At 34.0% G+C, this 24,210-nt stretch overlaps 1 protein-coding gene across 4 annotated transcripts in view; it reads left to right on the forward strand.

Annotated features, from left to right (window-relative positions):
* The first annotated feature begins 10,924 nt into the window (after positions 1–10,924).
* Positions 10,925–24,210, forward strand: part of LOC133299068 (tetratricopeptide repeat protein SKI3) — a 36,491-nt gene continuing 23,205 nt past the window's right edge. For 3 of the 4 annotated variants that reach the window (XM_061498478.1, XM_061498480.1, XM_061498479.1), the window contains exons 1-11: positions 10,925–10,993; positions 11,134–11,208; positions 11,282–11,494; positions 11,614–11,736; positions 12,096–12,179; positions 12,254–12,304; positions 12,380–12,472; positions 14,977–15,117; positions 15,217–15,297; positions 15,907–16,154; positions 16,231–16,402. In XM_061498478.1, coding sequence (XP_061354462.1) covers positions 10,973–10,993; positions 11,134–11,208; positions 11,282–11,494; positions 11,614–11,736; positions 12,096–12,179; positions 12,254–12,304; positions 12,380–12,472; positions 14,977–15,117; positions 15,217–15,297; positions 15,907–16,154; positions 16,231–16,402 — 1,302 coding nt within the window. In that variant the 5' untranslated portion in view covers positions 10,925–10,972. Of the gene's footprint in view, positions 10,994–11,133; positions 11,209–11,281; positions 11,495–11,613; positions 11,737–12,095; positions 12,180–12,252; positions 12,305–12,379; positions 12,473–14,976; positions 15,118–15,216; positions 15,298–15,906; positions 16,155–16,230; positions 16,403–24,210 lie in introns of those variants that run through there. The other variant, XM_061498481.1, reaches the window with a different exon arrangement.

Below are 24,210 nucleotides of genomic sequence, written 5' to 3' on the forward strand. Positions count from 1 at the left end.
CAAACATTTAAATTCAAAATTCAAATTCTAAATTCTAAATTCAAATTTCAAAATTCAAATTCAAACATTCAAACATTTAAATTCTAAATTCAAATTCTAAATTTAAATTCTAAATTCACAATTCAAATTTCAAAATTCAAATTTCAAAATTCAAAATTCAAAATTCAAAATTCAAAATTCAAGATTCAAAATTCAAATTTCAAATTCCAAATTTCAAATTTCAAAATTCAAAATTCAAAATTTAAAAATTTGATAATTAAATTAATTAGTAATGTCTTGGACCATCCAAGCCCATTACATGATCCATGCGCCCTTTTCCCTTCTGGCGGGCTTCCAAACTTCTTCTTGGGCTAACAACCATTATTAGGCCCAATACCTTTAATGCTATATTATCATGACAATAAGGTGTTAGTGTGTGACTCATTAGGCCCAACATAGCCACTGACATAAATGGGCTTGGGCCCAACAAGCCCACAACCCATCTAATGACAACACAACACAGAGCACTAGCAATGTTTTGTTGCCCTAGAGCTAGTTAGGTTAATGACATAATCATCATATTACACATATTTGGTTGCCCTATGTATTTCCTTTTGTCTCGGTTACCTTCTCATTAAACCTAGGGTAAGGAAACGTATCAACTCTTGCGGTTTAGGGTAAGCTTTATTCGAAATAGGGAATTTTCAATTTACTGACTCTAACGGCAGATCATCTCATGATCTCTTTTACTATGCATAGATTCCCGAGTTCTTGTAAATGTCATCCCGATTTCTCCGGTTTACAGATAACCTAATCTCTCACAGAGATTTGACGAATTCCTTCAGCTTATCACCCTACCCTTGTGCTCTTTCAGGACAAGCCCAACAGTGTACCTATGAGTCTCCATGTTTCAGGCAGACGAGGTATACAGTCAAAGCGTGCCTTCTAGAACACAGTCTAGGTAATAACTTCTGGTCTAAGGAAAGACATACCCAAATATAAAGAGACTGCTCTAATGATACTCTCTGTAAGATTTTCTCATATAGTCTCTTTGTCGGTCTGTTCAGTGCGAGCTATACCCTTATAGGTCCACCCACGACTTTAGCTAAGACATCTCCATATCTGTAGCAGATGAGGTCTTTACCTTGTATCTAAATACAAGTAGATAAGTCGTGCTAGTCTTATCCGAGATCACTGGTCCCCATTCTCAATGTCTCTAGACTAGGAACAAAGAATTAGGAATAAACGTGCGGTATCCTTGAATCCTCATAATCGTGATCTCATCACAGATACTCAAGAAATACATGTTCTATTCCAAAGGGTTTATCCAGTTTATTCATAATATATTAACAATAATATCGAGACAAAATATGAAACATGATAAAGAGTGCTTATTATTTATTTGTGTAACACCCCAAATTCTGACAATTATAATAGCATAAATAAATTCAATAATTTTATAAATAACAGCGGAAGTTCAAAATAATCAAATTTGTAATAGAGTTAGCCTTGCACTTATCCTTGTAACACCCCAAATTCTGACAATTATAATAGCATAAATAAATTCAATAATTCTATAAATAACAGCGAAAGTTCAAAATAATCAAATTTGGGAAGTGTTACCGCCGCACTTGTACAGGGACAAGTGCAAGGCTAACTCTATTACATTCAAATAAAAATCTAAGACTACAGTTTTTTTAAAGGAAATATGTCTTATGCATCTCATAAATTTTTAAACTTAAAAACTAGCTAGAAATATACGAGTCGTGATCCTCACTGTCCACAGCTAGCCCCATCCTTTGCAACATGTTTCACTGAAAATCTGCTCTCCCGTGAAGGATCATTGCAGTTAAACAAACACAAAAGTCAGCAAAGCTGGTAATCCCAATCAAAATACAATTAATGTAATTAATAACAAATTAAATCAAATTCAAATAGTGTTCAGATCAATTCCACATTAATCAAATCAAATATCAATATAATAATCAAAATTCAATTATATAATATTTATCTTTATTAAGTCCATTTAATGTATTTGGTAATTATCAACTAACATATTTAGCACAACATTAATCACAATATGATAATATTCACAACTCAATGACATTCTTCATAATCAAATCAAATAACAAATTTCATTATTAATAATGTTTAAGTTCATTATGCCAGACACCACTTTGGGAAGAACGAATACAATCTTTTTCACATCAGTTTCACATCGGAGGCATAAAGCCCAAAAGTTGTGTTCATCACCTTAGGAGGTACCATCCCAAAGTTATCCTCCCACTATTAATTTATTACAAACACACACAATCAGGAAGATTCAATCATAATTATTTATTCTTTAAGTATTATCATCTTTAAATGAGTGAGTTACTCAAGGGCATTATAATTTTCCAAAGTATCATAATTCAAACAACTATTATCATACATTTTTGAATTTATATAACAATTCAAATCTTCAACATTCATCAGAGTAAAATCCAAATCCGATCATCATCATAACTTTCCAATTTATTCAAGGATATGATAATTCAAATATTCAACATTCATCACAGTAAAATCCAAATCCGATCATCATCATAACTTTCCAATTTATTCAAGGATATGATAATTCAAATCTTCAACATTCATCATAGAAAAATCCAAATCCAATCATCGTCATTCAAATAATCTAATCACATCAATTGTCATAGTTATTAATAATATAAATATTCAAATTCAATCATTAAAACACATATTTGGAAAGTTTTTCTTAAAGAGCAGTATAATTCCATAATTTTCATAATTATTCAATAAGATCCATATATTGGACATGAATTAAATCTTATATCATACATTGCACATAATCATAATTTCTGAAATAATAAAAATTTTCCAAAAATATTCTAATTATCATATGTTGTAATTTAAATTTAAAAAAAAACAAATACCTACATATATAGAAATGTTCATACCAAACTATTAAGAACATCTACGGATTACATATAAGGATTATACCCAAATTTCATATAATAGAGATAACCTAAACACCTAGGGATTAGGATTACATCCAAGTTTTATATAAAAGAAATAACCTACGAATAGGATTACATATACCAAAATTCATATCAATATAATCTATGACTTTCTAGGGATTAGGATTACATATATCGAACATATAACTACCTAAAGATTAGGACACTCCCAATAAAATTTCATACACAACAAATCTACAACAACCTAGAGATTAGGATTACCTGGTCTCCGTTTTCGCTAACTTCTAGAAGAAAAGAGTAATTTGGGGCAGAGAACCAGTTGGTAATCAGAAGAATATAAAATAAATTAAACTAAGTTTGAACTAAGAAGAGAGAATAGTAGTGGAGAAATGTTGAAGAGTAAATTGGTTTGGTTAGGCTAGACCTCTATTTATAGTTGAAGTTTAGGGCTTACACATTACTGACTCAATGCTGACTCATCATATCTAAACAATTTATGTTTGTTGACTCATCATATCTAAACAATTTATGTTTGTTGACTCATCATATCTAAACAAATCACTAATCAATCATTACTAATCAAACATAAATACATAAATCATCAATCAATTAATAAATCAATTAATCATAATTTATCATCTAATATATATATATATACATATATATTAATATTATTTTATTATTAATAACCTAGAGTATTACAAAGTATCAAAATTATTTTTCCAATAAAAATAAATATATATATATTATTACTACTAATTTATAGTTTATTATTATTATTATTATATTATTATTGTATTAATAAAAATACGGGGTATTACATTCTACCCTCCTTAAAAGAAGTTTCGTCCTCGAAACTTAATTAATTTTTTTTTTTTGAAACCCCATTAAAAAAATGTAAGCAAACAACAAAGAGTCATGCATAACCAAGCAAACAAGACAACATAGAACACAATAAATTTAAAACACTGCAAATTAATGACTTGTTAACTTTAACCAAGCTAGAAAAAAAAGTTTCGAAACTGAATATCTTCTTTAAACAAATAGAAATTTTTATTGCATATATTATCTTTCATTTGCTAGAAAATTTTTAATCAATTCCAGAACAACTCTAAAAGAAAGCTAATAACTTTTATTAAAATAAGAACGAGTTACTAAAGATAGTATATAAAAATTTTAAAGAATAATATCAATAATAATTTTAAATCACAAAATAATTCCAAACATATAATCATCAAAAGTTCAAAGAAATAAAACATATTTAAAGGACAAGAAAAATAACCCTTCACTACCCACCTCTCTCGATTTATTTATTTATCTTATGTCCTATTATTTTATTTCCTATTTTTTTTTGTATTTATTTAACTCCGGGATCTTTGATCCCTCGAGTCAGTATCAAAAGAAAACCCCAAGCCGAACCAGGGGCTCTGATACCATTTTGTAACACCCCAAATTCTGACAATTATAATAGCATAAATAAATTCAATAATTTTATAAATAACAGCGGAAGTTCAAAATAATCAAATTTGTAATAGAGTTAGCTTTGCACTTGTCTCCCTGTACAAGTGCGGCGGTAACACTTCCCAAATTTGATTATTTTGAACTTCCGCTGTTATTTATAAAATTATTGAATTTATTTATGCTATAATAATTGTCAGAATTTGGGGTGTTACAATTTGCGACAAAAAGGTCCACATCTTATGTCCTTATTTAATTAAAAAGATTGTCTCTAGGACACCCATTGTAACGCTCAACCGCTTCAAGAATCAATGACTATCCCCACATACTAACACGAGACTTTTCAGTGTGCTTTTTCCTCACTCGCACACTTCCCGAGAAAATTTTCCAGGAGGTCATCCATCCCAGAATTGCTCCAAGTCAAGCACGCTTAACTATGGAATTCTTTCGATATGGGCTACCGAAAAGCATATGCATCTTGTTAGTATAGGTAGTACCAATTAATTATTATAAGCTATCCCAAACTGTGCAGTCTCATATTGCACAATCTTTGAAATACCTCTCTTTCAGGTGTCGATTCGATTCATTCATGGATGTATCCCCCCGCTAGAAGCCTGTCAGGAGCCGCTCCTTGTACGTGCCTCTTTGCACCGGCGATCACTCCCCGCCCTCGTTAGCGCTCGGGATGTTACATGCCCACCAGCTTCCGACTGGTTCGTCCTCGAACCACACCGTACTGGATGAGATGCCCTGCTCTGATACCACTTGTAACGCTCGACCGCTTCAAGAATCAATGACCGCTTCAAGAATCAATGACTGCTTCAAGAATCAATGACTATCCCCACATACTAACACGAGACTTTTCAATGTGCTTTTTCCTCACTTGCACACTTCCTGAAAAAACTTCCCAGGAGGTCACCCATCCCAGAATTGCTCCAAGTCAAGCACGCTTAACTACGGAGTTCTTCCGTTCCGGGCTACCAAAAAGCAGATGCATCTTGTTAGCATAGGTAGTACCAATTAATTCTTATAAGTTATCCCAAACTGTGCAGTCTCACACCTGCACAGTCTTTGGAATCCCTCTCTTTCGGGTGTCGATTCGATTCATTCATGCATGTAACCCCCCGCTGGAAGCCTGTCAGGAGCCGCTCCTTGTCCATGCCCTTTCGTACCAGCGATCACTTCCCGCCCTCGTCAGCGTTCGGGATGTTACACCCATATACTAACAATATGTACAGTTCACACTACAGTCAATAACACAAATGAATTAAAAAAAGATGTAAAAGCATTTTAGAGCCTAATACATTATATCAGTCATTCATAACAGTGCATCCATTACATTGTAGAGTCTGGACCTATAAAATACACCTCTCTATCGCAGATTTTTTCGGATCTGCAAAGATCATTTGACAGTAGCATGGATCCTTCCACCCTACAAAAAAAGTGAAAGCCAAAATTGAAACAACGAAAACGAAAATCATAAAAACAGACACAGAGACGAAAACATGCTACGACAACAAAGACAAAGTGACAATAGATTATAAAGAACAAAGGAAGAACAACCAGCACTACCCGTTCATCCAAAAGAACCATCTCAACATTGTCGTCAAAATCCTTACGTTGAAAATTAGGAACCTTCCAAGATCGAACCACTTTAACCTTAATCCTCCAGTCCTCCTTGGTAGGATTAAGATCCTTTATAAAATCATAGGTTGAAAACATTTCGTAGGGGAGAACGAAAAAGGAAGAAAAGAAAGAACCGATTCCTCTAAAAGAAACAATTAGCAAAAATGGAATACCAGAGGGAAAAACAAAATTTCTATTCCCACGTTCCTTCTTATAAACCCAAGCAACAAAAGAAAAGCAGTCAGAGATTAAATGAGAGTTGTCTGCCACCTAAACACCTTAATTTTTTTTTTCCCACCATTACAATTTGAATTTAAAAAATGAAATCAAAATATTTCAAAATTTAAATCAAAATCATATTTTGAATTTTAAAAGAGATGATCATTCCAATGTAGAAATCATGATCAGTTAATTACAAAAAAAAAAGAAAAAAGAAAAATCATGATCAGTTTGAATTTCAAATTTTAAAAGAGCCTCTCAATTCCAATGTAAAAATCATCATTAAATGAAACAACTAAGTGAGACATTGAATGAGGACTGAGACATTTGGAAATTGAATGAAATGTCTGCCACCGCAACTCAATTGAATCAAAACTCAATTCAACATTTTTTTCGTATTTTAAAATGTTTAAAATATTTAATAATTCGAATTTGCCAAAGGAGGAAAGTTTTTAAGTGGGTATGGTGTGAACAGAAATATGAGATGCAAGGAGGAAGTGACACATGGCAAAACTTTCCAACAAATGGAATTCCTTTAGAATAATAGATATGGATTATATTTATCTTATGTTGTAGGAAAATAATTATATCATGTTATAGAAATAAAATTACAAGTGGGACCCACATGCAAAAGGAGAGTGAAAATACATGTGGGACCCACCTCCACTTTGTATGTGTGGAAAGCATGTTTATCTTATGCAACATAAGATATATATATATATATATATATATATATATATATATATATATATATATATATATATATATATATATATATATATATAAGGTCCTTTGACACCAGTGTCAAATTTAAAATTTGACATCTCATCTGAGAGTCATTAGATCAAAAAAGATCAACGACTCTGATTTGTAAGCATTTGATACCATTGATCTTTTTTGATCTAATGGCTCTCAGATGATGTGTCAAATTTCAAATTTAACACTGATGCCAAAGGATCCTATATATATATATATATATATATATATATATATATATATATATATATATATATATATATATATATATATATAAAAGAGGATCCACTTACCACACTAAAGTATACCACCTTTACAACCAATTTGATCACAGTTGTATTAAAATTAAATTTAATGGCTCACGATTAATCCTTATAATACTAATTTTTTACCTTTCATTGTCTCACATCTTCTCTCATCCTCTCACAACTCTCTCCAGTAGGTCTCCGTATTTGATCCTTTTTTTCTAAAGTTCACAAGAGACGTTGAATCCGTTTTTACGATCCATCTCGATTTATTGTTTCGATTTCAAGGTACTCCGAAACATGATTTATTTGAAACATGTAATTAAAAACCGTGAAAAGGCCGAAAAACATGTTTAAGAAATTTTAAAGGGCGAAAATCTCTACGAAAAGGTTCACAACTCGCAATGTTCTTCCATTTTATTTTTCGATTTTATGTACAAGATGCAGGTATACTACAGCAGTGAAAAGGCGAGTAGGAAGCTTGCTGATTTTATTTGTTATTCAAATAAAAATAATTATAACAGTAAAAGATCATGCTCTGTACACTACTAGAAAAATTCTATATAGCGAAGAAATTGCTATGAAATTTCCATCACTAATTTCATCCTCGCTATTACTTTTCTTCGCAAATTCCCTCGCAATTAGCGATGAAATTTGCATAACAATTCCCTCGCTATATAGGATTTTTCTAGTAGTGGTAGTAGATATAACAATATCGGTATGCTAATTATAAATCATAGAAATAAGAGAATGATTTAGATTTAGGCAAAGTTCTTATTTACGCCATGTGGATGACGATCACTGGACATGCTTTCACGGCTTAGCTCACGGTATTATTTTATGGGAAATATTACTCTTATGCTACATAAGAGTACATCATTTTCCTACACTAATTCGTTTTCCGTGCCAATTAATTTTTCTTTTCTTTTTTAATATAAAATATGGGACCCACATTTAACTTCTCTCTACTTTTTTTATCTCCTACAATCCTACAACATAAGAAAACTTAAACCCTTATTTTATTCACCTTCCATCTAAGCTAAGAGAGCATAATAATAATAAGAATAAGAACAATAATGCTGTTGAGATGTTGACGTGGAAAGAGAAATGGTCCAAAAATAATAGGATTATGTGTAGTTCCTTTCACGTATAAATTTACCAAAAAGAAAACCATCTTCATGGCTAACATCTGTTGTCAACCTTAGAAAAAAAAAGATCAAATACGGAGACCTAGAGAGAAGATGTGAGAGAATGAAAGGTAAAAAATTAAGATTATAAGAATTAATCATGAGCCATTAGAATTAAGTTTAATCCAACGGTGATCAAATTAATTGTAAAGGTGGTATACTTTACTGGTAATAAGTGGATCCTCCCTCTCTCTATATATATGAGATTAGTATTTCTTATGTTATAGGAAATAATTTTATCTCTTATATATAAATAAAACCATATAAACCTCATGTTTTCTTTTTCTCTCTTATCTTTAAATGATAAACATTAAAAAAGAATTAAGAATTTAGAGAATTTAGGAAATGTGTTTTGGTAAAATTTATATAATAAATAAAGGGTTCACTTTTCTATAGTCAATGTAGATAACTTATTTACGTTGAACCTAAAAGGACGTCGTTTTGAGACGAAAATCAAAATATTTTTGTAAATATAATTTATTTCATGTTATAATAGTCTTTTTCATTATAATTTTTTAATTTTTCAACCCAAAACAACACTATTTTGAGAGCGAATATAGATAACTAATTTACATTACTATGGAAACATTAAAGCCATAAATAAATAAAAAAATTCATAAAATATGCTCCATTGATTCTCACAATTGCCAAAATGATATAGTTTTGAAGTTTCTCGAGATACTTACTATATTATTCCTAAAGTATATCTGTTTTTGCTATAGAAAAAATTTATCTGTTATACTCATATAAAAATAAGTAGGTTCTATTTAAAGATAAGAGAGAAAAGATTAACGAGACTCATTTACTTTTATATGAGCAGATAGATAAAAAAAATTTTGTACTAAAAACAAAAATATTAAACTTATATATAAATATATATATATATATATATATAAGGAAAAATGTTTCTGCTGTTAATCCAGATAAGTTATCTGCATTTATTCCCAAAACGACGTCGGTATTGAAATCTTAAAAAATTTAAATATAAAGACTATTATAACTCTGAAATAAATTAAAATTACAAAAGTACCATGATTTCCGCCCCAAAACGACGTCGTATTGGGCTTACTGCAGATAACTTATCTGCAGTAACTGCAGAAAAAACGAACCCATATATATATATATATATAGGATAAGTTATTCTACCTACCATATTTTCTAGCTACCTTTGCCTATCATTTTAAAACATCATTAGATTATAATCTTAAGAAGAGAGAGAAAGAAGAAGAGAGAGAAAGATAAATGTTAGTTAAGATTATGATCTAATGGTGTTTTAAAGTGGTAGGCAGAAAAATGATAGGTAGAATATCCTATCCATATATATATATATATATATATATATATATATATATGAGTTCGCTTTTTCTGCAGTTACTGTAGATAAGCTAGTTACTGTAGATAAATTATCTACAGTAAGCCCAATACGACGTTGTTTTATAATGTAAAAACATTAAATTTGGGGAATAATAACCATACAAAGGTGAAAATAAATATAAAACATTAAATATGAGGAATCATAACCTTACAAAGGTGAAAATAAATATAATATTTTTATTTTCTATAATTAATTTTAAACAAGAACTTCCTTTATCCCACCCAAAATGACGTAGTTTTTACGTGACTGTACCAATGCTTATATGCAGTCACATTACAAATCATTTTGCCATATATATATATAAATTATTCTGTATGTTATTAATTTATGGGTTCGCTTTTTCTGCAGTTACTGCAGATAAGTTATCTGCAGTAAGCCCAATAGGTCGTCGTTTCGGGACGAAAATAATGGTATTTTTGTAATTTTAATTTATTTCAGGGTTATAATAATCTTTATATTTAAATTTTTTAAGATTTCAATACCAAAATGACGTCGTTCTAGGAATAAATACAGATAACTTATCTGCATTAATTGCAGAAATATTTTTCGCTTAATTTATATATTAATATGTAATTGTGATGTTATATTATGATATAAATTTATTTGCACGTTATATTTATCATCCTTTTTTTATTTAATTTTTTTATAATTTCTGTAAAAAATATTCCTATGTATGTTATGAATTTTAATTTATTTCCTATTATATATTATTATGATAATATCAAGAATTCAATATAAAGTTATTATAATATATATATATATATATATATATATATATTTATATATATATGCATTAAATTAAAATAACTTTCAAATGTAAATATTGAAAAAAAAAATTATAGCTTGTATATGTGATTTTAGTTTTATTACTTACTTCAATGCATTATAATTTATGCAAAATTTTACAACATTAATATGAATAAAGATTAAATTGATTACCAAAAAAAAAATTAAATTAAGAATGATTATATATAAAGTAAAAAAAGTATATATAAAATTAAAAATTAAAAATAAGTATTACATGTTATACCAAAAATACATTTTATCATTCTTTTCAATTTCTTGGTAACGTCTGACGAGTATTGCTTCATGTAAATTGGTTCTGCAGTCAGTGTCCTTCGAGTTCCAAGACTTCGGCCCGTAACCCTGATGGACTCCCAAACTCACATGGTGCGTTCTTATCTTTTGTGTTTCCTGTTCTCAGTTCTTCCGTGTGTGTGGTGCTACGTCTCTGCTTCTTTCATCAATCAGCATCGGTGCTGGCAACTTATTCCAATTTATTTATTTTTTATTTTATTTTATTCTCTCAGAAGGAAGAAGGAGCAGAACATCTCTTCCGACGCTTGCAGGATTCCCCAGATGACGCCTCGCTACATTTTGAGATTGTATGCTTTCGTTCTTTACTTCTTTATTCGAGTTATTCACTTATTAAAAAAATATATGTATACGATGATTCAGGGCTTATTCTTATGGGAAAAAGGAGGAGAAGCGAAGGAAACCAAGGAAAAAGCTGCTGAACATTTTGTTCTATCGGCCAAATTGAACCCTAAGAATGGAGAATCTTTCAAATTTCTGGGCCATTATTATGGCCGCGTTTCCCTTGATACTCCGAGAGCCGTTAAATGTTACCAACGAGCTGTAGCTCTCAATCCTGATGATTTCGATTCTGGGGTAAGCCTATTCTTTTCTCTTCAGTTCCATTTTAAAGTTTAATAACTGCCTTATCATTATGGAAATGGAAGTGATAATTCAGCTTCGTCTCACATAACTCTGGATTTTTTTCATATCAGGAAGCTCTGTGCAATTTACTTGACCAAAGAGGTAAAGATAGTTTGGAGGTGGCGGTGTGCCGGGAAGCTTCTGAAATATCACCGAGGGCTTTCTGGGCTTTCCGCAGATTGGGCTTCCTGCAGGTTTTTTCATCCGATTTCTTTTGCTTCTCTATAAATCTACTAAGGCAGAATCACAGTTACGCCTTCTCTTGTGTAGATTACACCCACATCCATCTTTTTAGTGAACTTAACCCCCTTGCTCCATAAATTGAAAACTTTGGTAAACATTCTTCAATTAACAATTTAAAGAACTTCAGCTAAATTATCGACCCACTTAACAACTGCATTCTGTAACATTTTCATAACAAACTAGATCAAATAATTTAATTTTCAATTTTGTTGAAATTCTGTTGACCTTGGACTATATCCTCATAAAATCTATCGTCGATTATATTAGATTGACACTTGGCATTTATTAATTTTTATTCATAACTTAACAGGTTCATCAAAAGAAATGGTCTGAAGCTGTTCAGAGTCTTCAACATGCCATACGAGGCTATCCTACATGTGCTGATTTGTGGGAAGTAATTTCACTTCTTTTTCCTTTCTTTGGATTTCCATTTTTACGGTTTTTAAATATATATTAATTTTTCTATAGGCTTTGGGCCTTGCTTATCAGCGACTGGGCAGGTTTACTGCTGCCGTAAAGGTAACTCTTTGCTTCGATTCCTTTTATATCATCTGGATGATTGATCACTCTACCACTGTTTTGATACTCCATCAGTCTTATGGCCGTGCAATTGAGTTGGATAATAAGATGGTCTTTGCTTTGGTTGAAAGTGGAAATATCTCTTTGACACTTGGTTCATTTAAAAAGGTAACTTCACTAGTCATTAGTCATTATCCTGATGTCTTTCTTGTCCAAAATTCTTGTTGTCAATGGTTGAATTTCCTCCTTCCATTTGTTTTCCTTCAGTTTGATGCAATGACGGTAATATGACTGGAAGATGTATGTAATCTGCCTTTTTCCTAATTCCTATGGCATGATTGACATTTGACAGTATTAATTTGATCATGTTAGTTGGAGCTTAACACAGTGATTCAAGAGAACATGGAAACTTATCTGCTTGTTTTCAGTGTATAGCTAAAAAAGTTGTATTATTTGCTTACTTCTGTCCATGGTGGTTATTGGTTGTTCTATCTCTTTAACATGTTACTATTGATTTGCATTTTACCAAACACTGTTATAACAGGTTAGAATATCTCAGAGTATCTTGTATATATCTTCAAATATTGTAGAATATCATAGAAGATCTTTATAACTTATTGTGGAATCAGTTAGTTGGCTTAGTTCTATAATTGAAGAAGCAATCTTACGAGTTGTTTCTTGGTTTCATTGTGGTTCTTAATTTGTCTCCTTATTTAATTAATGTTAATAGTCTTATTGTATAATTGGGCATGGGCTTGTATTAGTAGTACTGTACTAGTACTTGGCCTAAGGGGGTGTTTGGAAAATTTCAAAACTAGTTTAAAACATAGTAGTTAATTGCGCCGCAATAACGCCGCGAGCCGCGCCGTATGTGAGTTGCGGTGCCTCACCTCAAGAAACCGCACCACGCCGCACCGGAAGGCAATAGTGGCCATTGCGATCGTATTTGTGGCCATATTGCTGTCATAAGGCAAAATGTCAATTTTGTCCTAAATTTAAATGTGTAACAGAAAAAATTTAAGGGTTTTTTAGTCTATCCGCGTCTTTCTATGTCACTTCTGCTATCTCTTCCGTGAGTCTTCAAAACATGTCCTTTTTACAGTACATCTTTCCAATGATGTTTCTTCCTCAGCATCGGCCATACAACATTTCAACCAGCTCTTCTGGTTGGTGTCATTCCAACGATTTTTGCTAAGCTATTTTCCAATAGTGCTCATCATGCATCTTGCCTCTCCAGCATCCCTTAGTTGTCTTTCCAAAAATGATTTAAAGGACCAACATTATTTTTAGGACTATTTTCTTTTTGCTTGTTTATTTATCACAAGCTTTAGCATGAGGGAAAATGTTAGAATATCTTCACCTTTCATTGTATCTTAAAATATCTTCCAAGATCTTCATAATACACTATGGAATCAATTAGTTATTTAATTGAGGAAGCAAACTTAGGAGTTGTTCCCTAATTTCATTATGTTTTTCTAATTTATTTCCTTATTTAACTAGGATTAGGTGTTTTATTGTATTAGTGAGTTTGGGCTTGTACTATTAGTGCTACACTAGTACTTGACCTAATTCTTAGTATAAATAGGTTTTACTACGTTCTATTTTACACACATTATATCAATAATTTCAACTGTTCTTAACATGGTATCAGAGCCTTATGTCCCGGGTTCAAACCTCCCCGCCTCCCATTTTCTCTTGTGGAATTTCTTAGCACAGGTAGGCTGGGCCTATTGCATCATCCACTCTTCAAGCCCAATGGGCTCTTGTGTGAGGGGGCGTGTTAAGATATATAGTCCCACATTGGTTGTATGAGCCAACTAATGTGGAGTTTATCCCAAGGTTCTTTACATGGTATCAGAGCTTGAGTGACTATAAGGTTACAAGTTCGATCCTCACCGCTCCCCACTTTAAAGTGGAATTAAAATAAAAAGCACAAAAAATTTGGCTCAAGGTTCTTAACATCAACAAAATGCAAAAGCTTATATGACATGTCGGACCACCTTCTATGCAGGATAGAGAGGGTTGTTTGATATGGTGCATATGATGTGAACACTGATTTGTCTTGACCATGGCTGAATAGAAATTTGGCTGGGCCTGTATTTACTTTTTTATTTTTATAAGTCAAGTCATTAAAGGTGAGGGCGAGCCTTGGAGCAGCGGTAACTTACTCCTTGTGATTGGAAAGTCACAGGTTCAAGTCTAGGAAATATTTTTTGCAAAAATATAAGAGTAAGGTTGCGTACAATCGACCCTCGCCTCTACACTTGCAAGTCGAGAAGCCTTGTGCATTGGAGTATGCCCTTTTAAATCAAGTAATTAAAGGTAGAAAGGGGATGACAAGCAGTTGTGCAGGGAAAAAAGAAATGGTAGGGGCTTTGATTTAGCAGTATCTGGGATTTTGAATTTAGTATTTTCCTACCCCCTTGCTATGGAATTTTTTTTCCCCTTCTTGTTATGGCAGGATTTATGTTTGATTTTTTATATTTATCAAATCAGAGCAACTAGGAAGTGCAGAAGATGGTATAAGCTGTTCTGTTTGTCTTTAAATCCATACGTGAAAATCTGAGAGTGTACTGCATCTGATGAATATATGAAGTTGTTTGATTAGTGTCTAGATGTTTCTATTTATTAAAGATATGTGTAAAATCGCCCTGGGGACTTTCTACATGAAGGGAATTGAACAATTTCAACAAGCTCTGGACATTTCACCGCATTGTGTGCCTGCACAATATGGACTTGCTTTGGGGCTGCTTGGTTTGGCAAAAGATTGCATTAATGTGGGAGCATATAAGTGGGGGTCTACATTATTAGAGGTTTTTTCTCTTCGAATTATTTTTTGATAATTTTTACATTATTAAGTTAAACTCTTCCATTTTGGCAACATGTGGGCAACATCGTTGAACTGACTGCAGGAAGCATCTGAGGTTGCAAGCACAAGTGCTTATTTTTTAAGGAATATCTCGTGTATTTGGAAACTACATGGTGATATTCAGGTATCATTGCTTTTTCAGTTTTAAAAGTTTTCATTGTTTTAAAATTTTTCTATTTTCTGGATTATTTTTGTCAATCAACCAACTGTCCCAAAAACTTAAGTTGTTGGTCAAAGGCACACAAATGGTTTTATTATATCTCTTGACAAGTCCTCTCACACGAGAATCTTTTTTGGGCTTGGAAGTGTGGATATTGCACACCTATTTTTTATTTTGGTTATCTTATGCTTAAATTCAACTTTTTTATTTGAAGAATGGGGGCAACAATGATTGAACTTTAAACCACTTGGTCGTAGGCTCTAAACCATGTGGTTTAGAGTTCAATCTTTTTCGCCCCATTATAATAATATTGTAATAAATATTGTGGAATTTTTTAGCACACATAGGTGGGGCGTGTGCATTGTCTAGCTTCTAACTCCAACAAGCTCTTATATATGGAGGTGTGTTAGAAAATATAAAATCATCTATCTATTTTTACCTAGCAGCTTAAGTTTTTGGATTGAATTGATTGCATGACAAATTCATGTCAATATGTTGGTATCATGACAAATCTCAAACTTTTCTTCTCTGCTCATGTAATATTTAATGCTATCTTATTTTGGTCTGTGGTAGCTTTCATATGCAAGATGTTATCCTTGGATTGAGGAGGCCCAAGAATTGGAATCTAATAACGAAGCTTTCAATGCTTCTATCATTTCTTGGAGGAAGACCTGCTTTTTGGCTTCAAAACGTGCTAGGTTTTCATATCAACGAGCCTTGCACTTGTCTCCATGGCAAGCAAATATTTATGCTGACATTGCAGTAACTTCAGATCTTATTACGTCATTGAACGAGAATTACAAGCAAGACCTAAACTCATGGTATGATCTATGTAATCTGATTATGTTTAATGAATTTCTTCATGTTGTTCTCCTCTCAACTTAGTTGTTTTAGCAGGCAGCTGGCAGAGAAGATGTCTATGGGAGCCTTGCTACTTGAGGGTGGCAATTATGAGTTCTGGGTGGCATTGGGATGTTTGTCTGATCATAAAGCACTAAATCAACATGCTTTGATTAGAGGGTTGCAATTGAATGTATCTCTAGCTGGTGCTTGGGGATATCTTGGGAAGGTATGGCCACATGTCATCAGTGAATAGTAAAAACGTAACGCGGTGAATGTTCATTGTTATTACTGGTTGTTTGTTTTTTTGATAAGTTGATATGGCAGAGAAAATAAGGAAACTAAATAGAATTGATTTTATTATTTTACAATTTTATCCTTTAGAGAGGTAAAATAAAAAAAGTTAGGAAAGGTGAAATAAACTATTTGTTTAATATCAAATCTCAACAAATCCTACGGCATTTAATAGAATTTCTAAATCTAAAGTATTGAAATCCATGAAACTTTAAAAATAAATCATTTCATGTTTTTTAATATTCACTTTGATTTACAAATTAAATCCCAATTTATTATTACAAACACACTTTAAGGGGATTTTGGCGTTTCGAACAGAAATGTCAAGAACAGATTGCTCTTGGCTTCTGATGATCATTGTCACCTCAACTCTGAGTAATCTCTTGCTCCAAGATTTTTAGCTCCAAAAGTTTTAGTTACCTATTCTAGATGAATATAGGATGATCTAGATCATACTTGGGCTGGAATCGTTTGATCATCACCTTCTAGAAGGCTACACAGGTCCCATTGGGATTGTGTGGATCCCACCATTGCCACCTGTTGTTAGAGATCAAGATATGTGAATCATGAAGATCAGATTTATGTTGATCATTATCTGTGTTGCTGTTATTAATTAGAATTCTGATAATTAGTTAGATTTTTTTTAAGTCTTTTTGAAGTTTGTTTAGTTTATTTTATCTTAGAGCTTATTTTATCTGTTTGTTGATTAGGATTCTGTTTCGTAGTTTTTAGGATTTTATCTTATCTTCTGAAGATATGATGACTAAGTTAGTTGTGAAGTCATCTATCTATATATCAGTGTACCTTCATCAGGATCTGATATTCAGAGAAAATAAAAAGAACAGTTCTCAAATTCTATATTTCTTTATGGTATCAAAGCTCTCATCCAAGGACCTGAACAAATCACGTCAAAATTTCAATTTAGCACAATGAGGGCCTACCAGACTACTTCCCAGTATATGACATCCTCAACATCACATCAGCCTCCAAATCCTAATAATCAAGAGTCTCCAGATCCTGCTCCCGTAATTCCCAATGACAGTCTAGCGCCGTTGGTTACTGGACACAGATTCAATGGAGGAAATTACCTTCTTTGGTCCAGGAGTATGAAGATGTTTATATGTGGCCGTGGGAAAGAAGATTACCTCACTGGAACGCGAGATGCTGTACAGCCGGCCTCCACAGATCCAAATTATAAGAAATGGAAGAGAGAAAATAACCAAGTTATGTCTTGGCTTGTGAATTCCATGACACCTGAGATCGGTGAGACTTACATGTTGTGTTCCACTGCAAAGGAAATTTGGGATAGAGTTCGTGAATCATTCTCTAAGGAAGACAACACGGCAGCTTTATTCCAAATTAAGGGAATCTTGAAGGATCTCATACAAGAGGACAAAGATGTGACCTGCTACTACAACACCTTGCTGAAATATTGGCAACAACTAGATCTTTATGACATTCACGAGTGGTAAACACTGCTGATGTTGCACTCTCCAAGAAGATCGTTGAGAAAGACAAAATATATCAACTCCTTTTGGGACTCAATCCTATCTATGATTCTTCCATGAGCAGAATAATGGCTACTAAGCCTTTACCATCCATGCGAGAAGTGTTTTTTGAACTTAGGTGGGAAGAAAGTAGGCAACAACTGACTAACAGTTCCTATAAACATGAAACAAACGCGGAGGGGAGTGCTTTTATTGCAGGAAAACCAACGTTCTTTGAAAACAAACCTAGAAGGAATGGCAAGTCATGGTGCGATCATTGCAACAGGCCGGGCCATACCAAGGATACATGCTGGAAAATACATGGCAAACCTGCCAACTGGAAACCAAAACAAGGGAGAAATCAATGTGGATTTGCTGCTATAACTGAAGATACCAATCAGACTAATTAAGGAGATGGGATGTTTAGCAAAGAGCAGTTGGAGAGTATTCAGAAAATGATATCATCCTGCAACCTTGACAAAAATGCTATATGGGAGCAGTGGCTCAATCAGGTACTCTTCTTAAAGCCTTGCACACCAACTCTGCCAATTCCGAGACTTGGTTGGTAGATTCAGGAGCCAATGATCATATGACGTGTAATTTATCCCTTCTCTCTAGCTATACACCTTATCATGTTGAACAGATTGTTAAAATAGCAAGTGGAAGTTTGATGGAAGTAGAAGGCGTTGGAATGGTTAGATTGTCACCAGAATTAAGCCTAACTAATGTGTTATTTGTCCCAAAGCTGACCTGTAATCTTATTTTAGTTTCCAGACTTATTAGAGACTTCACATGTATGGTAACATTTGATTCCAATGGCTATGTTTTAAGTGTTAGGACATATGCAGGCCTCTATCATGTTACTCAACCCGAGGGAAGAAGGAAGGAAGCATAACCTACATGGCAAACCACAAACAAGTCAGACAAAGCACTTCTTTGGCATTATAGATTAGGACATCCTAATTTTCAATACATGAAAAAGATGTACCCTGATTTATTGAATAAAATTTCTGATTTTCCTTTATGTGAAGTGTGTCAATTGTCTAAGCATGTGCGTTCTTCTTATCCTCCTCAAGAATATCATCTTAGCAAACCTTTTCCTCTCATCCATAGTGATGTTTGGGGTCCTGCAACTACAAAGAATATTAATGGGGCAAAGTGGTTTGTTACTTTTATTGATGACCACACAAGAATGATATGAGTGTATCTTTTAAAATCCAAATCTGAGGTTACCAGATCCTTTAAGAGCTTTCACTTGCTGGTCCAAAATCAAATTCGAACCCATATTCAAGTCTTGAGATCAAATAATGCTCGTGATTATTTTAATGCAGAACCCACCATATAACTCCAAAATAATGGGATCATTCATCAAAGCTCTTGTGTTCATACCCCTCAACAAAATGGGATGGCAGAAAGAAAAAATAGACACCTTTTAGAAGTTGCTAGATCTCTTATCCTTACCTCTAATACATTTAAATATTTTTTGGGGGAAGCCATCCTTTCTGCCACCTACCACATAAACAGAATGCCTTCTAGAGTTTTAAATTTTTTATCCCTTTACAAACAACTCCTCCTCACTTACCCACAACTGCCACCTATATCCAACTTGCCACCTAAAATTTTTGGTTGCACGATCTTTGTACATTATGATCAAGGTGGGAAGTTTAACCCTAGAGCTATCAAGTGTATGTTTATAGGCTATTCATCAGCACAAAAGGGGTACAAATGCTATGCCCCTTAGCAATAGATGTCTCTACATTACTATGGATGTTACCTTCTTTGAAACCCAACCTTTTTACCTTAAACCAACCATTCAGGGGGAGATAACATCAGAACTTGAACCTGCTCCTGTATCTCCTTCCATGACTAACCAAGAATGGTTGGTTGCAAGTAAACTATCAGAACCTGAACCAGAAAACCTTCTTTCTGCACCAAAAACTGAGCCAGAATTTATACCCAACCTTCATTCTCCAGAAAATCCTGATAATCATGCCATGGGTGAAAAATCCATACTTGTTTATTCTCGGAGGCAGAAGCCAGATCTCATCCAGCAGCAGAATCAGCACCGGAAGCCATCATATGTCCAGCACAAAATGAATACACTTCCCTAGTTCCAAATCCTAATTGTGAAGACGACAAGGAGCTGCCAGTTGCCTTAAGGAAAGGAGTTAGGAGCTGTACCAAACATGTCATAAGCAATTATATTTCTTATGCTAATCTGTCCTCTAAGATGCAGGTTTTTGTTCAAAATGTGGATAAGCAATTTGTCCCATCTTCATTTGGAGAAGTCATAGGCCAAGAGATATGGAGGTCTACTATAAAAGAAGAGCTAACAGCTCTTGAGAAGAATCGGACATGGGAGATCGTGGATATGCCTCTTGGGAAGTCTCTAGATGGATATTCACCATCAAGTATAATGAAGATGGGAGTATCAACCGCTTCAAAGCTCGATTAACAGCTAAAGGATTCACTCAAACTCAAGGTATTGATTACCAAGAGACCTTTGCCCCCGTAGCCAAGTTCAATTCTATTAAGGTATTATTGTCAATTGCAGCCTGTCAGGATTGGCCTCTTTGGCAAATGGATGTAAAAAATGCTTTCTTGAATGGTGATTTAAAGGAGAAAGTCTATACAAAGATTCCCCAAGGTGTGGAGCATAGTCATGGGCTGAAAAAGGTATGCAAACTACTTACAGCGCTATATGGTCTCAAATAGTCACCAAGAGCATGGTTTGACAAGTTCACATCTGTGGTCAAGTTCAAGTCCAAAGGATACAGGCTATGCCAAACTGATCACACTTCATTTGTTAAGATTGATTTACACAATCTTAATTGTTTATGTTGGTGTCATCATAATTATCGGTGATTGGTTTAATGACATAAACAAATTGAAGGGTGTTTTGGCCGAAAGGTTTGAAGTGCAGGATCTAGGCAAACTTCATTATTTTCTTGGCATGGAGGTTGCTAGAACAAGCAAAGGTATTTTAGTTTCTCAAAGAAAATATACGCTTGATCTTCTAGAAGAGACTGGGATGCTAGGCTGCAAACCCACGGTTACTCCCATGGAAGCTAATTACAAAGTAGGGATCAAACAAGAGAGTTCCCCGGTTGACACGGGAAGATATCAACGACTTGTTGGAAAATTGATCTACTTAACTCATACTCTGCTAGATATAAGTTTCTCTGTTAGTGTAGTGAGTCAATTTATGAATAATGCAAATCAAGAACACTTGGAGGCGCAGTGTACAAGATCTTGAGGTACTTAAAGATGACATCAGGAAAAGGATTGTACTTCAAGAAAACTAATAAACGAGATATCACCATTTACACCGATGTTGATTGGGCCGGAGTGGTAGTTGATAGAAGGTCCACAATAGGGTATTGTACATATGTTTAGGGCAACTTGGTCACCTGGAGAAGCAAAAACAGCTAGTAGTTGCTAGAAGTAGTGCTGAAGCCGAATATAGGGCACTTGCCTTAGGAACATGTGAAGGAATGTGGATTGTACGGTTCCTTAAGGAACTATATCTCAATCGTGAACTCCTTATGAAAATTTTGTGCGAGAATATGGCCACTATAAGGATTATAAATAATCCTATTCATTATGACAGAACCAAGCATGTGAAAATTGATAGAAATTTGATCAAAGAAAAGATTGAGTCCAAGATCATTAGTCTTCAATATGTCTCATTAGGAAGTCAGGTTGCAGACATTCTAACCAAGTCCCTTTCAAGAGCTAAGTTCGAAGAGTTTAACAAGCTTGGTATGCTAGGTATCTATCGTCCAGCTTGAGGGGGGAGTGTTGTTAGAGAACAAGATATGCGAATCATGAAGATTAGATTTATGTTGATCATTATCTGTGTTGCTGTTATTAATTAGAATTCTGATAACTAGTTAGATTTGTTTTTTAGTCTGTTTGAAGTTTGTTTAGTTTGTTTTATCTTAGAGCTTATTTAATCTGTTTGTTGATTAAGATTTTGTTTTCTAGTGTTTAGGATTTTATCTTTATCTTCTGAAGATATGATGACTAAATTAGTTGTGAAGTCATCTATCTATATATCAATGTACTTTCATCAAGGTCTGATATTCAGAGAAAATAAAAAGAACAGTTCTCAAATTCTAAAGTTCTTTACCACCAACTGAGAATGCAACCTCTCAGCCCAGACAACTGCTGATGCTTCTCTCTACCATGCATTCCCTCTCCATAAATGGTGTTCAATACTGATAATCTATCCATAGGTTTTTTATGCTGTAAACATTGGAATCACGTTTAAATTCAGTATCCGCAACTCCTAGATCTGTAGCTCTGATACTAATTTATTCGAAACTGATGGCACCTATGCGTGTATAATGCTGGACAGTAATGGAAATCACAATAAAACAGAGTACAACTATAGATGAACTAAAAGACATCTCATGATATTCTTCAATTAACTCAAGCCATACAGAATTCCAGTGATAGATTCCTAATTACTGACTCCAACCTATCACACTGTGACAAGGAATTGCAACTAAATCAAACAGTGAATCCAAACAAAGCAAATACAAAAGGAATAACAATGACAATACGGAAAAGATCAACCCAAAGACCTCAACTCCAAGCCAACATACCTAGGCTCCAAGAGTTTCCTAGAGATCCTCAATTTTTCCACTAAACCAATTCTCAATTTATGCATCCTTACTACACACACTCACTCCTTTTTATTCTAACTCAGAATATTCTAGAACAATTTCTTAACTAACTAATTAACTCAGGCCCATCAATACTGCCTCTCAAAAATTCATCTTGTCCTCAAGGTGAAGAGAAAAGGCAGATAATGTGAGAGGAATTTCCACCTGGGTCCCATTGTTTAAAGCACACACCAGTGGTTTTTGCTGCATCCTTACAAATCATTATGCCCTTGTTGCTCGCTAGTGCCCTATTTTCTGTGTCCTTCTTGGCCACAGAACGGTGTATAATTCTATTGTCCCCATTCTCTGTTTTTTGTGGTGTTTCTGGCCAAAGAATAGAGTATATTGATATGAAATTCCAGCCATGTATCCCCTCTTCATGGTACAGTTTCTCCCTATCCTTATCCAGAATCATCACACGCAAATGAGAGTTGATAGACATGCCCAGGAACAAGAAAAAAAAACCACACCTGAAAGAAAAATTGTGCCTTCTTTGATCGTCCCCCTCCTCTTGTGTTCGGCAGCGAATTCGCAAACCATGGCATCCTCTTTGCCCGCCATCCTATGTTGCAACTCCTCCCAGCGCCCTTCGCCCTTCTCCATTGTTGTGTCTTGCTTCACGAACAGAAATTGGAATCCTAGAATTGGACCCATTCCTTTCATTAGCTTGAGTTTGGGCTCCCACCTAATTGGGCCCAAATTGATTAGTTCCCTGCCTATTTTGCACCTCATTGCTGGAAGCATTGGGCCCAGTCCATGTGCTGTCTTGATGGGCCAAAGCTGGTGGTGAATGGTGCCCCGCCCCACCTCCAATTGACCTAGAAAAAATCTGACCCACTCTAACCTTTTCTCTTTCTTCTACCCTCTGCTTCACGTGCTTTTTTTGTGGTTGCTTCTTCTCATGCCCTTGTTCCCTTTGCTGTTCTTTTTTTTCAACCACTTTTCTATCTTTTTCGTCCGCTTCTTCTACTTCTTCTTTGTCTTCTGCTTCGCTACTTTCTTTATCCTCTACCTCTTTTTTTGATTCCTCTTGTTCTGATTTCTTCTGTCTCTTCTTTTGCAGTGCTACCATCTTCTTTTCCTTCATCTTTCAAGCTTTTTCTCGCTTTTAGTTCTTCTGCAAAACACGGATCGATGCGGTCTATTAACGTTAGCATTGTTTCCTGAAGTTGACGAAAAGCGTCTTCCACTCCATCCATTCTTTCTTCCATACGATCAAAGCTTCTCTCAACCTTCGTCAATCTGTATTCCATTTTTTTTTTAGATCTGGACCAGAAAGCACCCTCTAGATCGGAAGTGCTCTGATACCAAATTGATGGCACCTATGCATATATAATACTAGACAGTAATGGAAATCACAATAAACAGAGTACAACTATAGATGAACTGAAAGACATCTCATGATATTCTTCAATTAACTTAAGCCATATAGAATTCCTAATTACTGACTCCAACCTATCACACTGTGATAAGGAATTACAACTGAATCAAACAGTGAATACAAACAAAGCAAATACAAAAGGAATAACAATGACAATGTAGAAAAGATAAACCCAAAGACCTCAACTCCCTCTCAAAGCCAACAT

Source organism: Gastrolobium bilobum, unplaced genomic scaffold, assembly GCF_033153095.1.
Source record: "Gastrolobium bilobum isolate Gb01-03AN ecotype WA unplaced genomic scaffold, APGP_CSIRO_Gbil_v1 utg500, whole genome shotgun sequence".
NCBI classification, from domain to species: domain Eukaryota; kingdom Viridiplantae; phylum Streptophyta; class Magnoliopsida; order Fabales; family Fabaceae; genus Gastrolobium; species Gastrolobium bilobum.